Below are 20,657 nucleotides of genomic sequence, written 5' to 3'. Positions count from 1 at the left end.
TTTAAATTTTTTTTTTATTATCAGAGAAAATATCAAGCAAAAGCTGTCAAGGGAAGTACCACAGTATTAGCAGCAATGGCTTAAAACTGCAGCACTCTTACAGTTGATGAATAAACATTGATCCAACTGACAGTGGCTGAAAAAGAAAGCAAGAGGAATCCCATTTTGTGCAAAGAGAGATAAAGGCCAGAATTTCAGGTGAAAGTCTGGGGAAAGTAGAGTCCTGGCTTCACTTGGGCCATTATGTCACCTGCTGATACCACAGCTTTCCTCTGCCTTACCATAAAACTGTCTGTTCTTCGCTATCTGCAGAGCTGCTGTGTAGGCCATTGGTTAGATCAGCAGGTTGGCAGACATGACGCTTGATTTCTATTTCTGCTTCTACCTTTGGTTCCTGCATGGCCCTGTACGAGCCATCATATGTATCTGTTACAAGATCAGCTAAGCATTCACAGCTCCTGAAGGCAGGAGAAGCTTAGTCAATTTGGTATTTCTGTGGATCTGGCCATTTATTTAAGCGCCTAAATACTGATGGCAAGACCTTGAAAATGCTGCGTTAGAGCAATGTGAGGTTTCATTTCCTACCACCTATTAACGAGGGGGAAAAATAGAAAGAAAAAAACCTGTCAATGTTATCTGGCTTCCAGTGCTGCTGAAGTATAATCAATGTTTGTAAAGTACTTTGAAAACCTTGGATGAAAGATACTGAAGAACACATATTCCAAGGGATTCTCCATGCAGAACTTTGCTTTCATTGCCTGATATCTGGGCTTATCAAGACTTTTCTTTAGTAGTGTTTTAAAATGCACTGTAGTAGTTTAAAATGCAAGATACACAGAGGCTAGGTTCATACCAGATTAAGTAAAATAAGAACGATTTCTTATTCTAAAGCTCTTCAACAATTTTTTTTTTAAGGGAATTGGGCAAAAGTTAGGGGATGAGAGGCCAGAAGCGTTGTTTATGAGAGAGTGTGAGCTTGTAAATAAAACACAGTGTAGTGGGAGATATAAACCCACATTCCCTTATCCTCCTGCTTTTGAGCCTACTAATTCTCATTCCAAATGCCTTAGTTGCAGAAGAGCTAGATGGAGATCAAGGAAGATAGGGGAGGCTAGGGTAGAATGCTCAGTGTTCATCTGTTCTTCCAAGTCTTTACTGTCTGGTATAGGGCTATTCATCGTCTGCAGAACAGCGCCTGGGATAAGGCAGGGTCCAGCATCAGCCACAGCGTGTTACTTAGCTCTTCCTTGCCAGCCAGCCAGATCCAGATACATACATAACCACTTGAAGAATCCCATTTTAAATTACCAGCCAACAGCGAATTCGACTACTTTGAACAAAGCAGAGGTTGTTTCCAGGGATTACAATATTATTATTTCATACCTGTAAGTGTTAATTATTAATGATATAGGCAAGTACTATCTCTTTGACCTGTTATATTTATTTCTGTTTAAGAATCCTAAGAAGTTTAAGGATTAAAATGGGAACTTTCCAAATCCAAATATTACATGATACCTTCTCAAAGTGCATTACAAACATGAATATATGAAGTTGTGCAAAGTCCCATTGGGCATTAAGGGGAACATTGTAAGAGGCTGCCTCTCCTCACATGCTCCTCCTTACACCATGCAGCTAGCATGGAGGTAGAACAAAGCCAAAATTTGACAGCACTGGGAACACTATACAACAGTTTATAGACAGAAAGAGAAATGCATCAAAATACAAGGGCTGTTCAGAAAGGTAGACAATCTCCCCAGCAGTGACTTTAGATGACGCAAAGGGGCTGGCTTCTCTCCAGTGTGTAATAACATCAGGTCAGAACAGAGAAGACTAACAATCTTGAAGAGCACAACACCACGGCATCAGTGATGAAGTAACAAATCAATTCATGTATGTAGAGAAATACCCCAGCTCCTGTGTCACTCAAGCGACAAACACACAGTCATTCTGAAAGAGAGAGCATGGCTGAACAGTGATGCATGCCGCTGCTTTCCTTACCACATAAACATTTCATTTATGCCTCAGACACACTAGGCACAAAAGCTATTCTGGAATGTGCATCCCAGATTTTTTGTGGGTGATTTAGACTGTTGTTTATGACTGAGTTCATTAACTGAAGGTAATTAGCAGTCAGCTCACCCAGTTTAAAATATCAGTCCTCTCTCTTCCCTCCATCCCCAAGCATGGCAGAATATAAACTGGAAGACCAGTTTAGTCCTAATGATTTCCAGTTCAACTCCATGTTCCCTGCAATTCTGTTGTTATTTTCGTCCTCTTCAGCTGTTATTAAATGGACACTGGCGGCAGCCTAATGAAACCCACGGTAGTTCAGATCTATTCACCAGCTCTCATCTGGAACACAGCTTGGCTGAGTACATCTCATCTTCAGCCTTTTCACTATAATCACAACTGAGGCATAACAATAAAGCCTGATTACTCCTTCTTTGGTTCTTCCCCTGACTCCCTCCCTCCTTTTCTATTTCCCTCTCATGCTCAAAAACGCTTTGGTCTACTCCCTTGTAATAGCAGATGACTGACACATCGCTTCAAGCTGGGGGGTTACAGCAGTAATCCTAGAGTGCTGATGAGATCGCAGGGAGTGGCACAGAGCACTCCAGTACATATGGTGGATGCTCGAGGCAGCAACTCTATGACCCTGCAGTCACAAGATACTAGAGGTAAAAGGAACACTATTAGCATTGTAAGGAACTGCAACAATACACTCAGTGCCTTTATTATTTGGATCCAGTATTGTCTGATTAGTTGGGAGCTAATACACATGCACATACGTCCAAAGGAATGGAAGAGAAAATAATGTAATACAGAATAATAAAATATAAAATAATAGAATAAATAAGAGAAGAGGGTGTCCTGTACCTGAACGAAGACATAATCATCCTGGACGATCAGGGAGTTATGGTCAATATAGCCCGGAAAGGGTTTGCTGCGAGTAGCTTCGCTGCAGTTCTGCATCTTGCAGGTGATGTATTGGGCATCTGAAATGAAAAGAACAAAACCAAGACACTTGAGATCCTCAGCACAGATTCTTCTTACTGTCACAAACCTATCTGCTGAGGCAGCATTTCTGCTTCCCAGCCTCACGTGACATAAAGCAACACCATCCATTCAACACAACACAACACTTCTTTCCTTTACACCCCTCATAAATCCACTCTTGATTACTTTCTTCCTTTAAGTTTCTTCCTTCTTCACCTGCCTCAGCCTCCCATTATTCCTTTCATTCCACCCTATATCATACATCAGAGCTATACATTGCTCCTTTATACCAAGAGAGAGCTCAGCATAGCTGATCTGATTACTGCATGCCACTCTTGTGGTTCCATGCTGGAAGTAGACCAGAGGCAACATTTGAAGGTGGCACAATGTAATGTTTGTGGCTCAGGTCTGACAGAAACCTAGTCGGGGGCATATCATTCAGCACTGTTACTTGTCCTGCTGAGTTTACTTGGATGATAATCAGGCTTAAGCTTAAAGCAAGGAACTGAGCAAGGGAACAGAGCTGTGAAGGACCCTTTACAGAGGCAACAAACAGCACAAGTCCTGTGACTCTCAAAGTAACTATGGGTCTGAAGAGTTGTGTCTATACTGCAGGGCAGATACGCTCTGTGCTGAGCCCCTACAGTTTCCCTGTCACCCCCATGGTGTGGCATTTGCTGTAGAGCATGACAGCTTCTCCATGGTCACATGCTGAGTTTATTTAGAACATGGGCAAGGTCCAGAGCATACACAAGTATGAGGACACCAGAGGACGTCTGCCCCATAGTGTCACCACTGAGAACCCCTTCCACAGCACGCCTCTGTATTTCCTACAAGCCCTTGCACTCTGCAGAGTAATTCAGATCACCTTGGAAAGTAATTCAGACCACCCCCTGCTCAGGGGTTTTACCTACTTCTCTGTTGACAGTGCGGGTAGATGCGCTCTGGCAGACCTGGGCAATCATTCCACCCTCTCTTGAAACTAGAGGCCTTAGCAGTTTCAGTCAGTCATATGGTTCAAAGTAAATGGCCTAAATGCAGCCCTAAAGCCATCTCATCCACTGCAACTGTATGGGATGTCCTCATCTCCTATTCTGAGCATTGCAGGGTGCTCACTTCATAATCCATCACCTGAAGAAAAACAATTTGAATTTCTTCATGGTGGTAGTTTATCCTACAATACACAACCAGATTCTCAGTATTCAATTTGGGCTCTTTCAGATCAGTTAAGAAGTTGCATTTTGTTTAATGACAAAGCTGATTTATAGGAAGAAGGATTTTGGCATTTTAGCATTAGCACTTATAGGACAGAAACACTACATGGCATTTAATGTTAGAACTACTTCTAATCTTTTTCCTTGTTGGAGAAGTGCAGGCCCTTATTTGATATAATTACCACCTTCTGATCAGAGAAGTAGCTTTTTACACTGAAACAGAAATGGCTGGATTTTTACCATCTCATATTTAATCTTGGTTTTAATTAAAATCTATCATTTGACATTTCTTTCCTTGCTTCTAAGGGCTGTTGACTTCTGCTTAAAACAGACATGCAGGGTAACGAACCTTCAGGAAAGTTTGATGAGGGATGATTTTACCCCAGCATTTGCAGAGTTCTTGGAATATATAAAGTGCTAAGTATTATTAGTCACTGCAGTTTATAACATTTTATGCTTTCGCAGCTCACTGCAAAACATTAATTAATACAGCCCAGACAGCATGATCGAAATGCACTTCCCTTCAGAGGGACATGATTTTTTCCACATTAGCCACGAGAGGGCAGGGAACGACGTAACTCCCAGCCTGCTCATTCCAGTGAGTTCAGGAAAGTTCCCTTTCAGAGCTGTTCAGCCCTCTGTCCCTCTGCTCCCAGGAAGGTGGGGGACAAGGGGGCCAGAGCCTCTTCCACCACCTCTGTGTGGTGCAGCATGTCCCCTCCTTCTCGTAAGATGGAGAATGAGCAGGCATCTTTTCACCTGCAACACAACCAATTCCCACTCCTCCTGTTTAATTCAATCCATTGTATCATGAACAGCAGCCCCCACATTCATAGAATCATAGAATGGTTTGGGTTGGAAAGGACCTTTAAAGGTCATCTAGTCCAACCGCCCCTGCAATAAGGAGGGACATCTTCAATTAGATCAGGTTGCTCAGAGCTCCATCCAACCTGACCTTGAACGTTCCCAGGGATGGGGCATCTACCACCTCTCTGGGCAACCTGTCCTGGTGTTTCACCACCCTCATTGTAAAAAATTTCTTCCTTATGTCTAGTCTAAATCTACCCTCTTATAGTTTAAAACCATTACTCCTTCTCCTATCGCAACAGGCCCTGCTAAAAAGTTTGTCCCCATCTTTCTTATGAGCCCCCTTTAAGTACTGAAAGGCCGCAATAAGGTCTCCCCAGAGCCTTCTCTTCTCCAGGCTGAAGAACCCCAACTCTCTCAGCCTGTCTTCACAGGAGAGGTGATCATTTTTTCAGGCCTCCTCTGGACCCACTCCAACAGGTCCGTGTCTTTCATGTCCTGAGGGCTCTGGAGCTGGACACATTATTCCAGGTGGGGTCTCATTCTGTCTCAATGAGGTTCCTGAGTGAAAAGCCTGGCAATCCCAAGCTCAATCAAAGCAGCATCAGTTGAAATGGCTGGCCCCACCACCCCCTGAGCTGTTGGCAAGACTAGGTGGCTTTTCATACATGGGATCGAATCACCCAGCATAGAGCTATGTAGGATCAGACCTCTGTTTCCCATCTTGTTTCCTTTTACTTCCACAGGCACACCGGCTGTCTGGGAGACACTAAGAGGAGACTGCAGGGCTGTCTTACTGCCCATGCAAATGGGTTACCTATCCTGAGAGCACCGGGAGGTAACAGGACGGGTGCTGCTGGGGCCAGCCAGCAAAGAAGATTAAGGAATCTCCTCCACAAAAGATTTTAAAGAGCAGGTCAGGTTGACATCCATTAGAGGTCACTGAAGTTTTTTTCTATCCTGTTTTAATGGAGGAATGGGGACTACGTCTATTTCTGCTGTGATCGCAGGAGCCTGTGCAACAGTGACTGTATCATTGATGAAGATTTACTAAGGCAATTCCTGTGAACTTTTACAGTGCAATTCTCCATGGCTTCAATTCTAAAATGCCAGTAATAACTACTAAAGGGCAGGGCACTGAAATTGCTTAAGCTAATCTCCCAAACAGCCAAACCCTGAGATGTGCACACCAAGAAAAGCTCCCTCTGCTATGGGAGACAGAAAGAAGGAAAAACAGGTTTATTGCAGTGTCTGGATCCCTCTTTTTTCTAAGGGAAGTTTTGCTGTGCTCACGTTGACTCAAGGATTTTGTTTCAGCATTTGATTCTCATGGACATTTTATGTGATTCCATTGGCAGAGCTTTGTAATTTAGCATTAATTAATGTCAATTAATGTATTCAGTTGCTAAGCCCTGGAATTAATTTCATTAGTTTCCCCGCACAGATGTTTTCCCTGCCATAGGTAATTAGGACATTATGCTTTTCATTTCCAGAACCCTCACCTCCAACAACAGCTGCTGTTTTTAATATACAACAACAAAGTCATGCTGTGCCTGGAGAGAAGAACATAGCAACATGCAGCTCTTACACCCCCAGACACTTTGATTTTGACAGGTTTAGACACCTAGAGTAGGATTCTTCTCGGGGGATGGCAGCTATTTCTGAAGAGGAAGCAAGAAAAGTCACAGAACACAAGAATGGAGGAGACATCTTGTAAGGGAAACCTTTGACAAAATCTGTTTTCAGTGGCGAAAGAGAATTGCAAATGCTAACATACAGCAAAAGTTAAGAGCCAGGGGGACCCTGTGCCATGAAATATTTTAGTCTCTTCTGTTTAGCTTGAGCTCCATGCTAATATGTTCTCAAGGGAAATGCATCCAGACTGTCTCAGAGACATTTCTTGGCTCAGCTGGTGGAGATGGAAGGTCATTGGTGGCTACTGGAGGTTGGCGAGCCTCTGCAAAAGTACACAGGACAGTTTCAAATCCCTTCCTTAAGCAGAGTAGGACTTTCTTCAGGATACTTTGTTGTCAAGTGTTTTTTTGGATGACATATCAAAACCTAATACCCACTGCTTTCTAGTCTAAGCTTGCATGTATGTCTTCCAAAAGCCTTACTTGATCAGAAGGAGTCAGAGAAAATATTCACTGTACTCACTGCAAATGTATCATTTTTATTCTTCTTGTCTTTAACTCATTGAGGAATGTGTCCTTTCTACAAATAAATCCACTAAGGACAAATCAGGAGTTTATGCAAAGAGCATCCACATAATCTATGAATTGTTTATCTTCCAGATTTACTGTGAAGTATCCCAGCTCATTACTGAGCGGCTTAGACATTAGGGATAGCTTCTGCTTTTGAAGGATGACTGGCATCCTGTAACTAATGAACCATAAGAACATGGTAGAAACATATCTCATGGAAAGACCCAGGCCTGTAACCCCTCTCCAACAGTGACTAATAACAGAAGCCTAGGAAAGATTATAAGAATTTGTCCCAGTATCTTGGTAGTCCAGATAGACCTTCAGCATCCACAACTTCCCATGGCAATGAGTTCCACAATTTAATTAAACGTTCTCCCATACTTTAATCATTCTACTCTTTTTTTGAGAAACACACCAAATGACTGTTTTTTATCCATTTCAATCTGGTCTGAATGTTGATTTGTGAAATGTTTATGATACAGGAATATATTCACAACTCTCCAGGACTCAACAACTGCAAAGCAATTAACCAGTAATGAAGATCAGTGAAATGAAGCCATCCCATTTACTAACTACTCACAAATCTGTTTTTATCCTGCTGCTAATCTTTCTTCATTGCATGTCAGAGTCAGGAATCTTTCTTTACATGGGGAAGTATATCCTCTGCCATTTCTGGCATAAAGATATAATTAGAGAAATTAACAGATGTCATTCTCCAGGACAAGTACTAATCATGATCAGGAAAAAATACTAAAAACAATCAGGAAAAAACCACTTCACAGGTTTAGAGCACTATGGGAATTAATTCACCACTCTAGCTATGTTAGCAAAAGACTGTCAGGCTAGGTTGCCTACTCATTTTTTCAACAGCAGTGATTATTTTTTTCTTCTTAGCAATGGTCTGTGAAAACAGAAATTAAAGTCCTAGCACAACTTTCTGATTCAAACACTGTTGGCCAGATGCTCAGTCCCTCTTGATCAGAAGGCAGAGCATGCCTGCTGACCCCAGGTGAGGCTTTGGTCTTACCTGCAATCACAGCAGCACCTAAATTACCTTTCAATAAGAAAAGTTGCTGTGTCAATCAGGACAGCAGAAGAAAAGCAAAGGAAACAAAAGTACTTTTTAAATATCAGAAGCTCTCTAAATTTTTGCCAGCACATTAGAAAAGCCCTTAGCTTCTTTAATCCACACACACAAAAAAACCCCAACATAAATTAAAAACTCTACTCAAAATCAATCGGCATCTATGTACATAAATGAATGCGTATCTCATAAATTTAACAGTTGGTTTTCTTGACTTCTATCTATAGAAACTGTCACTTAGACATTCTCTGAGTCAGCTTTGCCATTCTCTGGAGGGCCAGTGGGTACCCAGTCAGTCTCCAAACGCCTTGTAGGAATCCATCTTTCTAATTCTCACCAACAGTTTGGATTCCTCACTAGGCATCACCTGAATAAAAATTACCTCCCATGTCAATTAGCTTGGATCAGGCCTTACTGGTATAACCCTCCCTAGCTCAAATCAGATAAGCCCATTAATTAAGGATCTTTCAGGCCTTGTGTATTCTTTACAAACCCAAACCCCACATGTCATTAAGTTTATACACCTTCTGAAAGCACTTCAGGCTGCATTTGAGCAAACCTAGGTTTAACTCCACTAGTCACTCTGCCTGCTGACTATGGTGGTGAATGTAACAAAGAGAAGCTTGTCGTGTGGTTAAGAACTGTAGGGGATTAATTGTCTTACTGGGGTGTTGACCTGAAACCAAGCAAAAAAAATTCACAACTCCTGCTGACTTTGCCGGCTCCCCTTTGATCCTCTTCCAAAATCAAAGTGGAACACCAGGGACACACAAGCATACAAATGGAAATGTGAGATAAGGTTCATATGAACTTCTTCCAACCAGAAAAATCAGTTTTACCACTGTGCTCTCAGTCCCAGCTTGACTTGGATTGGGCCTGAAGGCTTTAAAAAATAAACAAAACCATCACATTTGACAAGATGAAAATTTGCCTGGTGGTCTCCAAAATTTACACAACAGGATTAAAAATATAAATGGCAATGATTAGCCCTGCAAATCTGCCTCCATCAGTACAACTACATTGCACAGTCTGTACTCACTTTGTTTACCATTACCTGCACTCTAGTTTGATGACACACAGCGTGTTCAGAAGAAGTCCAGATTTTTCTGGATCCCAAGGAAAAAAAAAGGTAGGGAGAATGTGTGCTCAGGTACAACATTGCTAGCCAGATCCTCAACAGGTGTAAATCAACATGCCACTGAAGTTATACTGATTTATGCCTGCTAAGAGACTCCTATTTTGGTCCTTGTAAACCTTTTACATTATGTATATAGACACAATAAATAAAATGCACAGACAGACCATAATCAGGGAGCAGAGATAGAGAATTATTGCTGTTCTAGCAGGGAAAGCCCAGTACTAAGGTTGTTGCTGATAGATGTTCTCAAACATCCCTGCCAGGGAGACGGGCTAACACCACACTCTGCTGACATTTCTACTTCTTCTCACCTAAAGCTGCAGTTGTACTACTCAGCTTCTGCTGGAAAAGATACCAGCACCACAGTGAAGTGGGTTTTCTTATTTGTACTGAGTTCAGCAGGTTTTTGCTTAGCCCTTGTATTTCCGCTTCAGGATCTTTTATTTTATTGTTTTGGCAAGTATACTTTCTCAAATTTAATCCCTTTATTGAATTTTTACACTTGATTAACTCTCAAAAGAGATATTCCAAACAAAGTATAAATAAGTAAATGCAAGAACATTTTAAAAAAAACACAAAAAAACCCAAGAAAAATTATTTGCAAATTACCCTCAGCTTGAAAAAAAGGTGTCTTTCTCACTTCAACACACTTCACCCCATCACCCCACTGGCAGGGACACTCCTGCTTCATTCCAGAGGAGAAAGGTTTGTTCATCCATTGGAGAGTCATGGTTACTTCATCCAGGAAAAGGAGACTGATTTAGTACTTAGAAGGCGTCTCTAGTAGCCAAGAGACCTGAATATACCAAGTTGGTCATGGTAACTATAGTAATGGACCATGTGCACACTCTTAGCCTGTCTCAGTCTCAAAATCCTGTGACCTGCAGTGCTACCAAATGTCTTCTGGCAAAAAATGCTGTGATATGTTCCAAGGTTTCTGCTTCCAGCTACCCACGATAGTCCTCTGCCAGAGACCAACACTGCCTGGAACTACGGGCAAAACAGAGCCATGCACTTACTGAAAATCCAACACATTTTCTTATATTGCCAATGAGCTGAGCTGGGCATGTCCTGAGTCACAAGCAGAAGTTTCATCTGAATGACCGGTTTGCAAGAGGGGTCACCACTGGTTGAAGGTTTGACACCACTGCTATATTTAGATTAGTAGTTCTGTCACCACCTAAACAAAAAAATTTAAGTTGTGCTGCCTCACAACTAAGCCAATATAAATGTGCAGAAACAGTTACTAGAGCTCAGCTGATAAGCAATAATTTGCTATTCCACAATTCTTTACTAATATGCTTCATTCCTCAGCAAGGCCAGTTTTATCTACCTGTTTTTTGGTTTCCACCTTAAAAGCTGTAATAAAGCTTACTAATTTGTTAAGCACTCAAGAAGTCTTTTGCAGAAATGTGCTATAGCTGTGCAAAATGTTGTTGTTACAGCCTAAGAACTCAAACAAGACCATTCAAGGCATTTGGAGCATCGCACTTCCTCTGCCCACTGTGAGCTGAACATCCCTCAAAAGCATCACCAGAATATAGCTCCTTAAACATCAATTGTAGTGCTTCATTTCAATGACCTCAAATTCTTAATGCCTTATAACAGTAATATTTTGTGCTGAAATAGACACTGTCCTGTTAGAATATTTCATTCTCATTTACCATGTCCCAAGAAATAAAATGCTTCATGTTCCCAGCCCTGCCGCCATGTTCAGGTAAGTGGAATTGAGAGGAGAAATAATAATCAGAGATCACAAATGATAAGAAATACGTTCTTTCACTTTTACTAATCTTCCATATCTTGAAATGGAAAAACCTTTAAAACTTTATGGTTTCTATCGCAACTGTTTCTTTTCAAAATTCATCTTCCAAAAAATTCTCTTTCATGCTGAATTTCAGCGAGTTTAAAAAACTGATTACCTTGCAGTTACCTTTTCAGACTGTTTTTAAATTTCTGATGACAAAATACACATTTTAAGTAACACCACCGCATTTGGGGGTACAATTCAGGAGAGAATTTTATCCATTTTTAAAGCAATTAATTGATTGGTAAAAAGCTGCTTGTTATGTTGCAGCAAAGCTGCTATTTACAGAAGAAACAATATGGAATTACAATGATGAGATCTATGGCAACCAGGTGTTCGGTGTGATGCCTGCCTGAGGCAATCCAGTGTTGTGGAAAAGAAATCCATGGAGGAAGATCTGCAAAGGCAGTGGAGCTCAAAGATAAACCTTGAGGAAGCATGGGTGGGAGGAGAAAAGGCCAGCGGGTGGCTTAGAGTGCCTGAGAGAATTTACGGACAGTTAGGAGAATATTTTGGAGTTGCAGGTAAAGGCGGCTCCTGGAATGGAGAAAAGCAACTCAAGTGGCAAAGCAGGGAGGGAGACGAGCTGATGAAAGTGAAGGACAATGACAGGACAAGCAATAACAGTGGAGTATACACTTAGGCTGGTCATTAAAAGGTTTCTAATACAAGAGAAATGAGGTATTTTCAAAGGTAATACCTAAGGCAGAGTATCCCTGTTCTGCTAAAACTGTAAAGCTACGAACAAGGTGATATTATGTACTGCATGAAACAACAGCAGCTAGACTCTGTGACCCAGGAACTTCTCTCCAATGCCTTGTTCCCATGAACAAAAATCACATAGGAAGAAAGAAAAGTGCTGTATATACTAACTCCAATTACTGCTTATCACCTATTCTTCCTTACCATGTTCTTGGCTCCTTTCACAGCCTGTTAATCCCAACTTTTTGCCTTGCTGGAAAGACTTCTCTTCTAACAGACCTGCCTTGGAACTGTCAAACCCCTCATACTAAAAAGAAGTCAGATTTCCATCATGATATTCTGTGATTACAAGAGTATGAGGACAATCCAGAATACCACAATATTTGGAAGCTAATGTACTTACGACCATCCACTGTCTTTGCCTCCAGGTGGACGAGATCAGGCTCTCTACCAGATCCCATCATAGACCTGTAAAAGACAGATGATACCAAGGCGTTAAAAACAACAGATACCATGTATGTCTGAGATTTTAATTCCACAGGAGATCCTGTTTAGCTGGACCTAAACTCATACAAGTAAGAGCTGGTAATTTTGAAAGCATTTTTGAGTTTTCCCTAAAATAAACTTGAAAAGAAACTTGGAAAGAAATTCTACCATTTTATCAAATCGATGCCATTGTACTTATGAGTTCTTTATTTCTGAATCCTTCACTCCTTTCCACCTGGAGACTTGTTTCTGTTCTCATTGGTGCCTGACATTTTGATGTGTCTCCTGGTTTGGTCAGAAGGATGCATTGCAGTTCTGGGTGGGATACAGAAGACTTTAATTGATGTGATAATAGTGTTTGCCAGCATACTAATTATAGCTGTTCCTTTATATTGGACTTTTTATGCACATTGCTTAATTGACACTTTTAATGATCAATATTACCTCATTAATTAAGAAATTTTAAAAACCCATTTCATCCTGAGACATTTTATCACTTCTAATCTAATAAAAACAGTGTTCCATTAATAAAAGAAATATCAGATTGACTCAGAAAATGACTGTTTGTTCACTCTGAATTAACAAGTAAGAACATAAAGACATTGAGCGCTGCATATCAGGGGTTTATGGATTCAAGCTTTGCTTCCATTGTTGAGGTTCCCCTGGACTGGCACTGCTGGCCTTGACAACTCCCTTGGACAGTTCAAATGGCCAGTAGTTTGATGGACAGTCTGAATTATGGCAGTACTGACTGCAAGTATGTGCCAATCCCGTTGTACAGCAGCCTCGGCAGCATCCTGACAATCGACCTTGTTTCTGGTCTTGGTCCCATCATCCAATTCATAATCCTAGATTAAGGCTAAAGGTTAAACAACCAGTTTCTTGTTAGATGCTCGACCTGCACGTTAATAGATGCATGAGGGAAGAGAAACATTCATTTCCAGCGATAGACAAATTAGATGCTGTTCTGTTCAAAGCCTCATTATTTTTCAGGAAATCAAAAGTGAGGTTCAAACAGTGATTTAGACCTTAATTCAGTTCCCACTGACTGCAATCAGAGGCAGCCCCAGCCTTTAATCATCATGCGCATTAACTAATAACCATTATAAAAATGTTAACAATAACAAGACTATTTGTGTTCTGATTAAACCTTAGCTTTGCTTGACAAAATCGGTAACAATTCTCTAGCTAGAAAAGGTTTGAATTTTTTGTTCTCCTTTGCTGGGGACTGGAAGTTTCAGAAAAGACTCTGAGCCAGCATTGCTTTCACCTCTCCTCAATTTTTAATAACATTTATGGCAAAGTCTTTTTCTCCTAAACATTCAACTTCCATTTAAAATCTCTTCTTCCTGATAATGGACACCAAGTGGGTGGGAAAGGAGTACCTTCCTAGGGCATTTTTCCTTTACCTGCTATCATCAGCAGATTTAGGGCCAAAATGCTGGACCTGAGAGTTACAATTCAGTTCAAGATAGATAGATGCCAGTGACAAACAGCTCTAAAAAACTGCAGAAGGACTAAGCTTGTAATTTGTCTTATCTCCTTTTTATTCTTGTTTATTCAAGCGGGCTTTAAGCACACCTGGAACTGAGTAATTGCAGAAGACACAGTACAGCTTTGTCAATGCATTCCTCCTCCTGACCTCACACAGCCCCATGGGGATGTGAACTCTCCAAAGAAACAAGGATTATATTCCATGGATTTGAACACTTTGTCTCTTCAGAGGCACACAACAATGGTATTCATCCAGCAAAGAATTTGTTGCCCTAGTTAAAGCCTGTGAGTCTACAGCCAGGTGCTTTGTGAGTTTGCTCCTCACAGTGCTATTCTGACCCCAAGAAACACCTCTATTGCATCTTCTCAAAGATAGCTAATTCAGAATGAGATGTCTCGCTGATGGATGGGACGTGATTGTTGCTGTTGTTTTCACTTGTGGTATGAGCCATAATTTACATCAAACTCTTAAATGTCTTAAAAGAAGCATATAAATATCTGGACCCACCAAGCCCTGAAAGTTAGAAGGCTACAGCTGTAGTGACCTGCATATTACTTAGTCTTACACTACAAAAGTCAGTAGTGGGACTGCAGAAGCTTCAACTCAAAGTAGAATTAAGCCATCAATTGTCCCAAGGATGTACGGAACAAGGATGGCTGAAACACGACTGGTGATAAACATTATTCATCTACTCAAGGGCTTCCTTTCTTTTGATATCTCCTAACCCCTGCAAATTAGAAATGTGATGACAAATGAAGAAAAAAGCTAAGGTGCAGGGAATCTAGGGGCGTTCCTAAAGTCAAACAGGACATCTGAGGTAGAGACAAGAACCATATCCAGGTCTTCCTATCTGCTAGATCTTTCTTCCTACCTTAGAAAATACACATTCCATTACATTGATATATAATAGGCTTAATTCACTTGTGACAGCACAAGGTCACAGTCAGGCCCATAATATTAAATGATAACATGAACAATCAGTTGCAAAGGACGGGCAAAATACAAATATGTATCTGCTCAAATCAATAGTAGCTGTACACAGCTGACATCTAGAAACATATCACTCCCATCTGGATTCTGCTGAGAGCTTACTGACTAGAATTTTTTTTTTTAATTTTTAAAGCCCATGACATCAGTATGAAACAAAATGAATAAACCCAACTAATTACAAATAAATTCCAGTCCTGACTGGAGATTTGAAGGTTCTTATGCCAAAACTAGAGCCCTCAATAAATACAAGCTTCACACGTGGAAGAAGGATTTGCCACACACATGATAGGTTCGCCATAGATAACACCAAAGCCTCAAACTCAGTGTTTCTAACTTGATACAACTGCCTGCTCTACTTCATTATCTTTTATGCACATGGTCAATGCAACCTGGTCAATGTACACTTCAGAAGCTAATCAAGGAAAAGTGCTGTGCATTTGATAGCTTATAAACCAAGCACCCTGCAAAGAACTGGGGTATGGAGGAATAACTGATTTCTCTCAGAAGTTTCTCCAAAAATAAACTAGGGCAACAAATAAAGGATTTTAAAAAGCCAAGGGGAGTGCAAGGCAGTGATCCCACTGCCTTTATGTAGAAGATGCTCACATTATGAAAAATGTAGGACCCCCACAGTCCTATTACAAAGTTGCTTCCTAAAATTTTAATCACATCAAGCCTGCTAAATAGTCATTTGCACTTGAGAGCTTCACAAATCGATATCACTGGCTGCAGCGCAGTAATTGCTCTGAATGCAGATTCTACATCCACCGTGAGAAGCAGCACAGGGAAAAGACCCCAAATCATCCTCTGTTTTAGAACTAGGCTGAACTAAACAAAAGCAGCCTGGCACTGACCATTGCACAGCAAATGCTAGTTGGCATATTTCTGTAGTGACCAACCCCTTGCCATCTCTCTCTCTGAAACATTTCAAAAACCTTGGCTTCCTTGGCCTGTCAGCTCTTCTGAGCCAAGGAAATTCAATAGAGACCCTGTTATCCTGAGGTTTCCACCTCTTCTATCTTTTTTCACTTCTAGGGACAAAAGCAATTGTTTATGGATGCTGGGAACTGATGAGGCTTGCAAGGCAGTCAGACCACTCAGAAATGCAAAAAGGCATCATTGTGAAGACAGCAAAAGCTTCCACTTGGTATACTTAATTTAAAACTACCGTTTTTCATAAACAAAGAACCAGACAATAAGGGCTCCATCTCAAGGGTTTATGCATTCTGGAAAGTAGCTTTGGGTGCCTTTGGGTTTGGATGCTTGACTTCAGACACAGTCACACCATATCTGGGACTACACGCACAAGAAACTTGATGGCAAACTTTTCATACGTATTCCTTGTATCATACATGCTCACAGCAGCCAAGATCAAAGGTCTTTTAACCTAAGCAATAAAAGACAACATTATTTTACAGAATTTTCAGTGCAAATAGCCCAGAATGAAAAGTTGGAAGAACAGAAATGCTACCATGCCCTTTGCACAGACAGAACTAGTGTGAATGTTGTTCATTCTTTATATGAGGACAGAGATGTTATGCAGCTTTCCCACGTCTCTGAGCAAATTAACAAGTGCAGAATCGGGACTCCTACAACCAACCCTCACCTTCCTTTGGGGGAAACAGGTCTGATTTCTTCATGCAGTGAAGGATGGCAGATAAATGACAGATAACAGCATGACTCTACTAAGGTGGGTGGAATGAAAATCCACACAGTTCTGGCCATTTTGAGCTTATCAACACTGACTCAGAGTAGGTTAGAAGTGGCTGCAATGCAATACCAAACAGAAAAGTGACACATCGCTTGGAAAATCTAGTTAGATCCCTCATCACTAAAAATGCTCATTTGCCTCTATGCCCTCTCTTCCCCTTTCCACAACCTGGACAATAGACTCTAGTTGCATTCTACAGATGACTTTGTGCTTAACGTGCTATCTATTTTGAGATTTCTCCTGACCTTCAGCATTCCTTCTTCCCAGTCCCAATTTGAGCACACCTCCATCTCCACATATACTGCATTACATAGAAAGACTAATTAGCTGCAACAGACAGGTGGAAGAGAGAACATACTCTCAGAGATCCTTATGCCAAAGTTGTCCTATGAACATAAATATTCTAAAAAGCTTTATCCTGTCACAATAGAGTTATAAAGTTGCTCTGTTCAGCACATGATAATGGCTTTGTAATTCAATTATTGGTAGAATTTGCCTTTGGGGATTTATCTTCCTTTAGCCTCAGCACTCATGCAAATCCCTTATCGTAAATCTTGCCAATGCAAAACCAGCTCCCCCACTGCCTCTGGGACACATCCTGCCACTTCACGTTAAAAACCTGACAGCTTATTCCAACTTAGTGAATGGCAGGGTTTTGGTTTTGTTTTAAAGGACAGAAGGAAAACAATAGTGGGTGACGTTCATGGAGTCCTCAGTAGCATCAGTTTTTTGGTTCCACTTATGCCTCTGTAACACTCTAAATCCTAATTGCCATTCATAAAAATAGTAACATGTAGCACTGAACAGGGAGCTTTTTGTCCAAGATACGAAAGTACTTGACAATCAACCTTTAGGAACCTTCCCTGCATGCTACTGATTTGTTCAAGACCTATGGAAAAGCACAGGACCAGCAGACCAAGTTAGAAATAGGGGTTGAGGAAAATTTTTGTTCTCAGCTTTATAGATAAACTCCAATGATTAGTCAAGAGCACAGGAACCTCATTGATTTGACAAAGATCACACAGTTGTTATGTGGCATAGACAAAACTAGAGCCTGAGAGTCCTCCAGGCTCCTTTTTCTTTTACTACTATACTGACTCCATGAGGACTTTGCAGATACTCTCTGTTCCTTTTTTTTGCTTGCAGAGGTCAGTGAATCTGCCCCAGGGAGCTTAGTGTGGGAGGAAATTCTCGTGGTTTCTTTAGTTCAGTCCCTATTATGTGAAATTTTACAGATTTTACTATTCCTGGAACATACTTTAAAGATTGCTTTCTAGTTTTAACATCTCTTAACCATATTCTCCTGACATGTTTTAGAAGCAAAGGGCCAGATTCCATACAGGCATAAATCAGCACTTCATTTCTTTATATCTGGCCAATAAATCTCCCCTGACAATAATATAATCAGATTTTCCCTGCTACATCTCTGCACTATTCTTTCCCACATTGTCGAATTAGATGAAATGATATAATTTTGTGCAATTCAACTGGCAGCCACTGGGCCAAATCCATCCTATGGTATGCTTTACTCACTTTGTCACCTTTTCTCTAGAACTGATGGAAAATAGCAGTGCAGTGAGTAAAGCACCTCACAACACTGACCCAGAAAAACAGGTGGCTGTTGCTGCTAACGCTAAAATAGATGAGTAGGTAAATGGGGGTAGTAGTGTGATTTCCAGGCCATGGGGAGTCACTTCTACTCTCACCACCATTTTTTACAACCCTAGGCAGGATTATCCACAGCCTTCCACCCCATGATGTCCACATACCCCACAGCTTCGAGGACAGTAGCAAACCAAGCCTTCTTCCCCGCTGCAGTAACACCACAGCTCTGTGGGAAGCTCCACAGAGGAAACTTGGCTAAAACTCTGAAATAGATGGATGTGAATTCTCAGGGACGTAGGTATCTATTGCCAGTAATGCTGCACGGGAGGAATGTCTTAAAATGAGGATCTAAACTAAGTGGATAAAATTCAATTACCAGGACTAGATCCTGATTTTAAGATAGTCCTCCTGTTCTACATCTCTTTTTCATATATTGCAGGAAACTTAAGACATTATACTGGCTTGAAGGGAGAAAAGGAGGAAGGTACCCTCTAGTTATAGTGTCCAAACTCAGCTCCCTGATATAATGGACCAAACCTACCTGATTTACTGCTTCTCTGCTGGTACCGTCTAATAGGATCACAGTTTCCCACTGTGTTAAGACGCGTGTTTCTGGCTTCTTATAGTGCTGTGGCCCAGTCAGTATGCGCTGGAGGAGGCCAGGATGTAATTTACAGCAAGAGTGAAAAGTCAACTCTGGTAACACAGTATGCTGCTCATTAAACATACAACAGAAAAACCTTCCTGATGTAGATCTAGACAAATCCACAGCTAACCACTATGCAACTGCCTCACCTTCTCAAGGGCTGCCCTTTATAGGTGCAAACGGGAAAATCAGTTTCTTAGTCCAATGCCCGTTGAAGACTGACAAGTTCCATGGTCCTGCATAGCACTGCAGGCTTCTGCTACTGAGTAACCCCAAAATCAAGATTTTGAGCCTGGTATATGGATGCCTGCCTACTTCTGCAAATCTCTGATGGGGGGAAGTGGATGATGGGAGAGAAGCTGAAGCTTGTGGGAGTCTGTACTCGTTTATAAAGTATCTCTGGATAATTTTTTAAGATAAATCAGCTGAATTGGGAAACCCAAAATACACCAACCTATGCATCAATCAGACTGGGGCCTCTCAGTCCCAAAAGGCTTATTCAGGTGAATATACTTCTCCCTATTCACAACTAGAGGACAAGATTCTAAGGGGAGGAGGAGGTCAGAATCAGGTAAATGGTCAAGATGCTATTCAGTTATGACTTTTAGGAGAACATTCAAGTTACTATTTAACCCCCATCTTTAGAGTCCCCATGATAATCAAACAGGGTTGAGAACACTTTTTCTCTCACATAGGGGAACTCTGCCAAACTAAGGATTTGGGACTGAGGAGTTAGATTTTGCTCTGACAAATCTTGATTTGTTTATGAGTAACAAGTTCTCTCAAGAGACTACTGGGACCAGAGAATCTGGTTATTATAGACTCAGAGGACCAGAGGGCTATCAACCTCTGCTGTGTGACTTTGGGCATTTTTCTCAGCCTCATCTAGGGAAGAAAGATATGTATTTTGGATATCAGTTTCTTAAGAACTAAAACTTATTATAAATCCAAAGAGTCTAAATGAGCTTTTCACAGCAACAGAAAGACGATGCTGCACGTCTTTTTTCTGTCCTTGCTGACCCACATGGGGCTGGCAAGTTTGTATCTCTGGAAGCCAGACAGGAATAAAATCCTAATTCCCAAGATACACCTGAGAGATTTCAGCCTTCATTTGTTCCAAAAACAAAGAGGTACATCAGGGTCCAGCTGTCTGAGAACTGTAAGCAGAGATTTTCACTAAATCCATAGAAAAGCCAGTGAGATCTTTAGTGAACACTGCCAACTGAGAGTATGCTTCCTTGCTCCCTGGCTGGGCAGGATGTAACACTGACCTTTCTGGTGAGAAAATGGTGAATATCAGGGGCACTGAATGGTGACAAAGTGCTCTAATGTGTGTCACTCGCCATCAGTAATGTTAGCAGCAGCAGCAGCATGGTAAGGGCCAAGGAAAGGCAGTTTCAGACTTGCTCATCACTCGGGTCCCTGGCAGCATTGCTTGCCTGTAGCTCATCTGTATCTTTAGGCTGGCAGCCATGAAGCTGCCTAAAAATATTAGCAAGGTAATAGCAGCCTGTGTTATAGAGGCTCGGACCTTCAGTCTGACTTTATCCCAAAGTCAAACTGGAAGCAAATGTGTGGTGTTCAATTCAGAAAAAAAAAAGGATTCAATCAGTCAGTTGCTTAATTCAGGTCTCCTGAAAACTGTCATGGGTTCCTCTGCGATGTGCCCCTCTCCACCTTATTTAAGCTATGAAATACATATATTTTTAATTAAATTTCTAGTATACTTCAACTCATCGGGTATGGCTTGTGTGTTAGATCTAGCGGTTGA

The 20,657-nt window shown here is 41.2% G+C and overlaps 1 protein-coding gene across 1 annotated transcript in view; it reads right to left on the bottom strand.

The window, feature by feature from the left end:
• Window positions 1-20,657, bottom strand: part of SORCS1 (sortilin-related VPS10 domain containing receptor 1) — a 310,060-nt gene that overhangs the window by 73,936 nt on the left and 215,467 nt on the right. Inside the window, exons 7-8 of the mRNA XM_010564989.1 lie at window positions 12,357-12,421; window positions 2,878-2,996 (exon numbers count right to left, since the gene is read on the bottom strand). Coding sequence (XP_010563291.1) covers window positions 2,878-2,996; window positions 12,357-12,421 — 184 coding nt within the window. The remainder of the gene's footprint in view (window positions 1-2,877; window positions 2,997-12,356; window positions 12,422-20,657) is intronic.

The sequence above is a fragment of the Haliaeetus leucocephalus genome, unplaced genomic scaffold (genome assembly GCF_000737465.1).
Source record: "Haliaeetus leucocephalus isolate CR32 unplaced genomic scaffold, Haliaeetus_leucocephalus-4.0 Scaffold184, whole genome shotgun sequence".
NCBI classification, from domain to species: domain Eukaryota; kingdom Metazoa; phylum Chordata; class Aves; order Accipitriformes; family Accipitridae; genus Haliaeetus; species Haliaeetus leucocephalus.
This window is presented reverse-complemented; position numbering and strand designations above follow the sequence as displayed.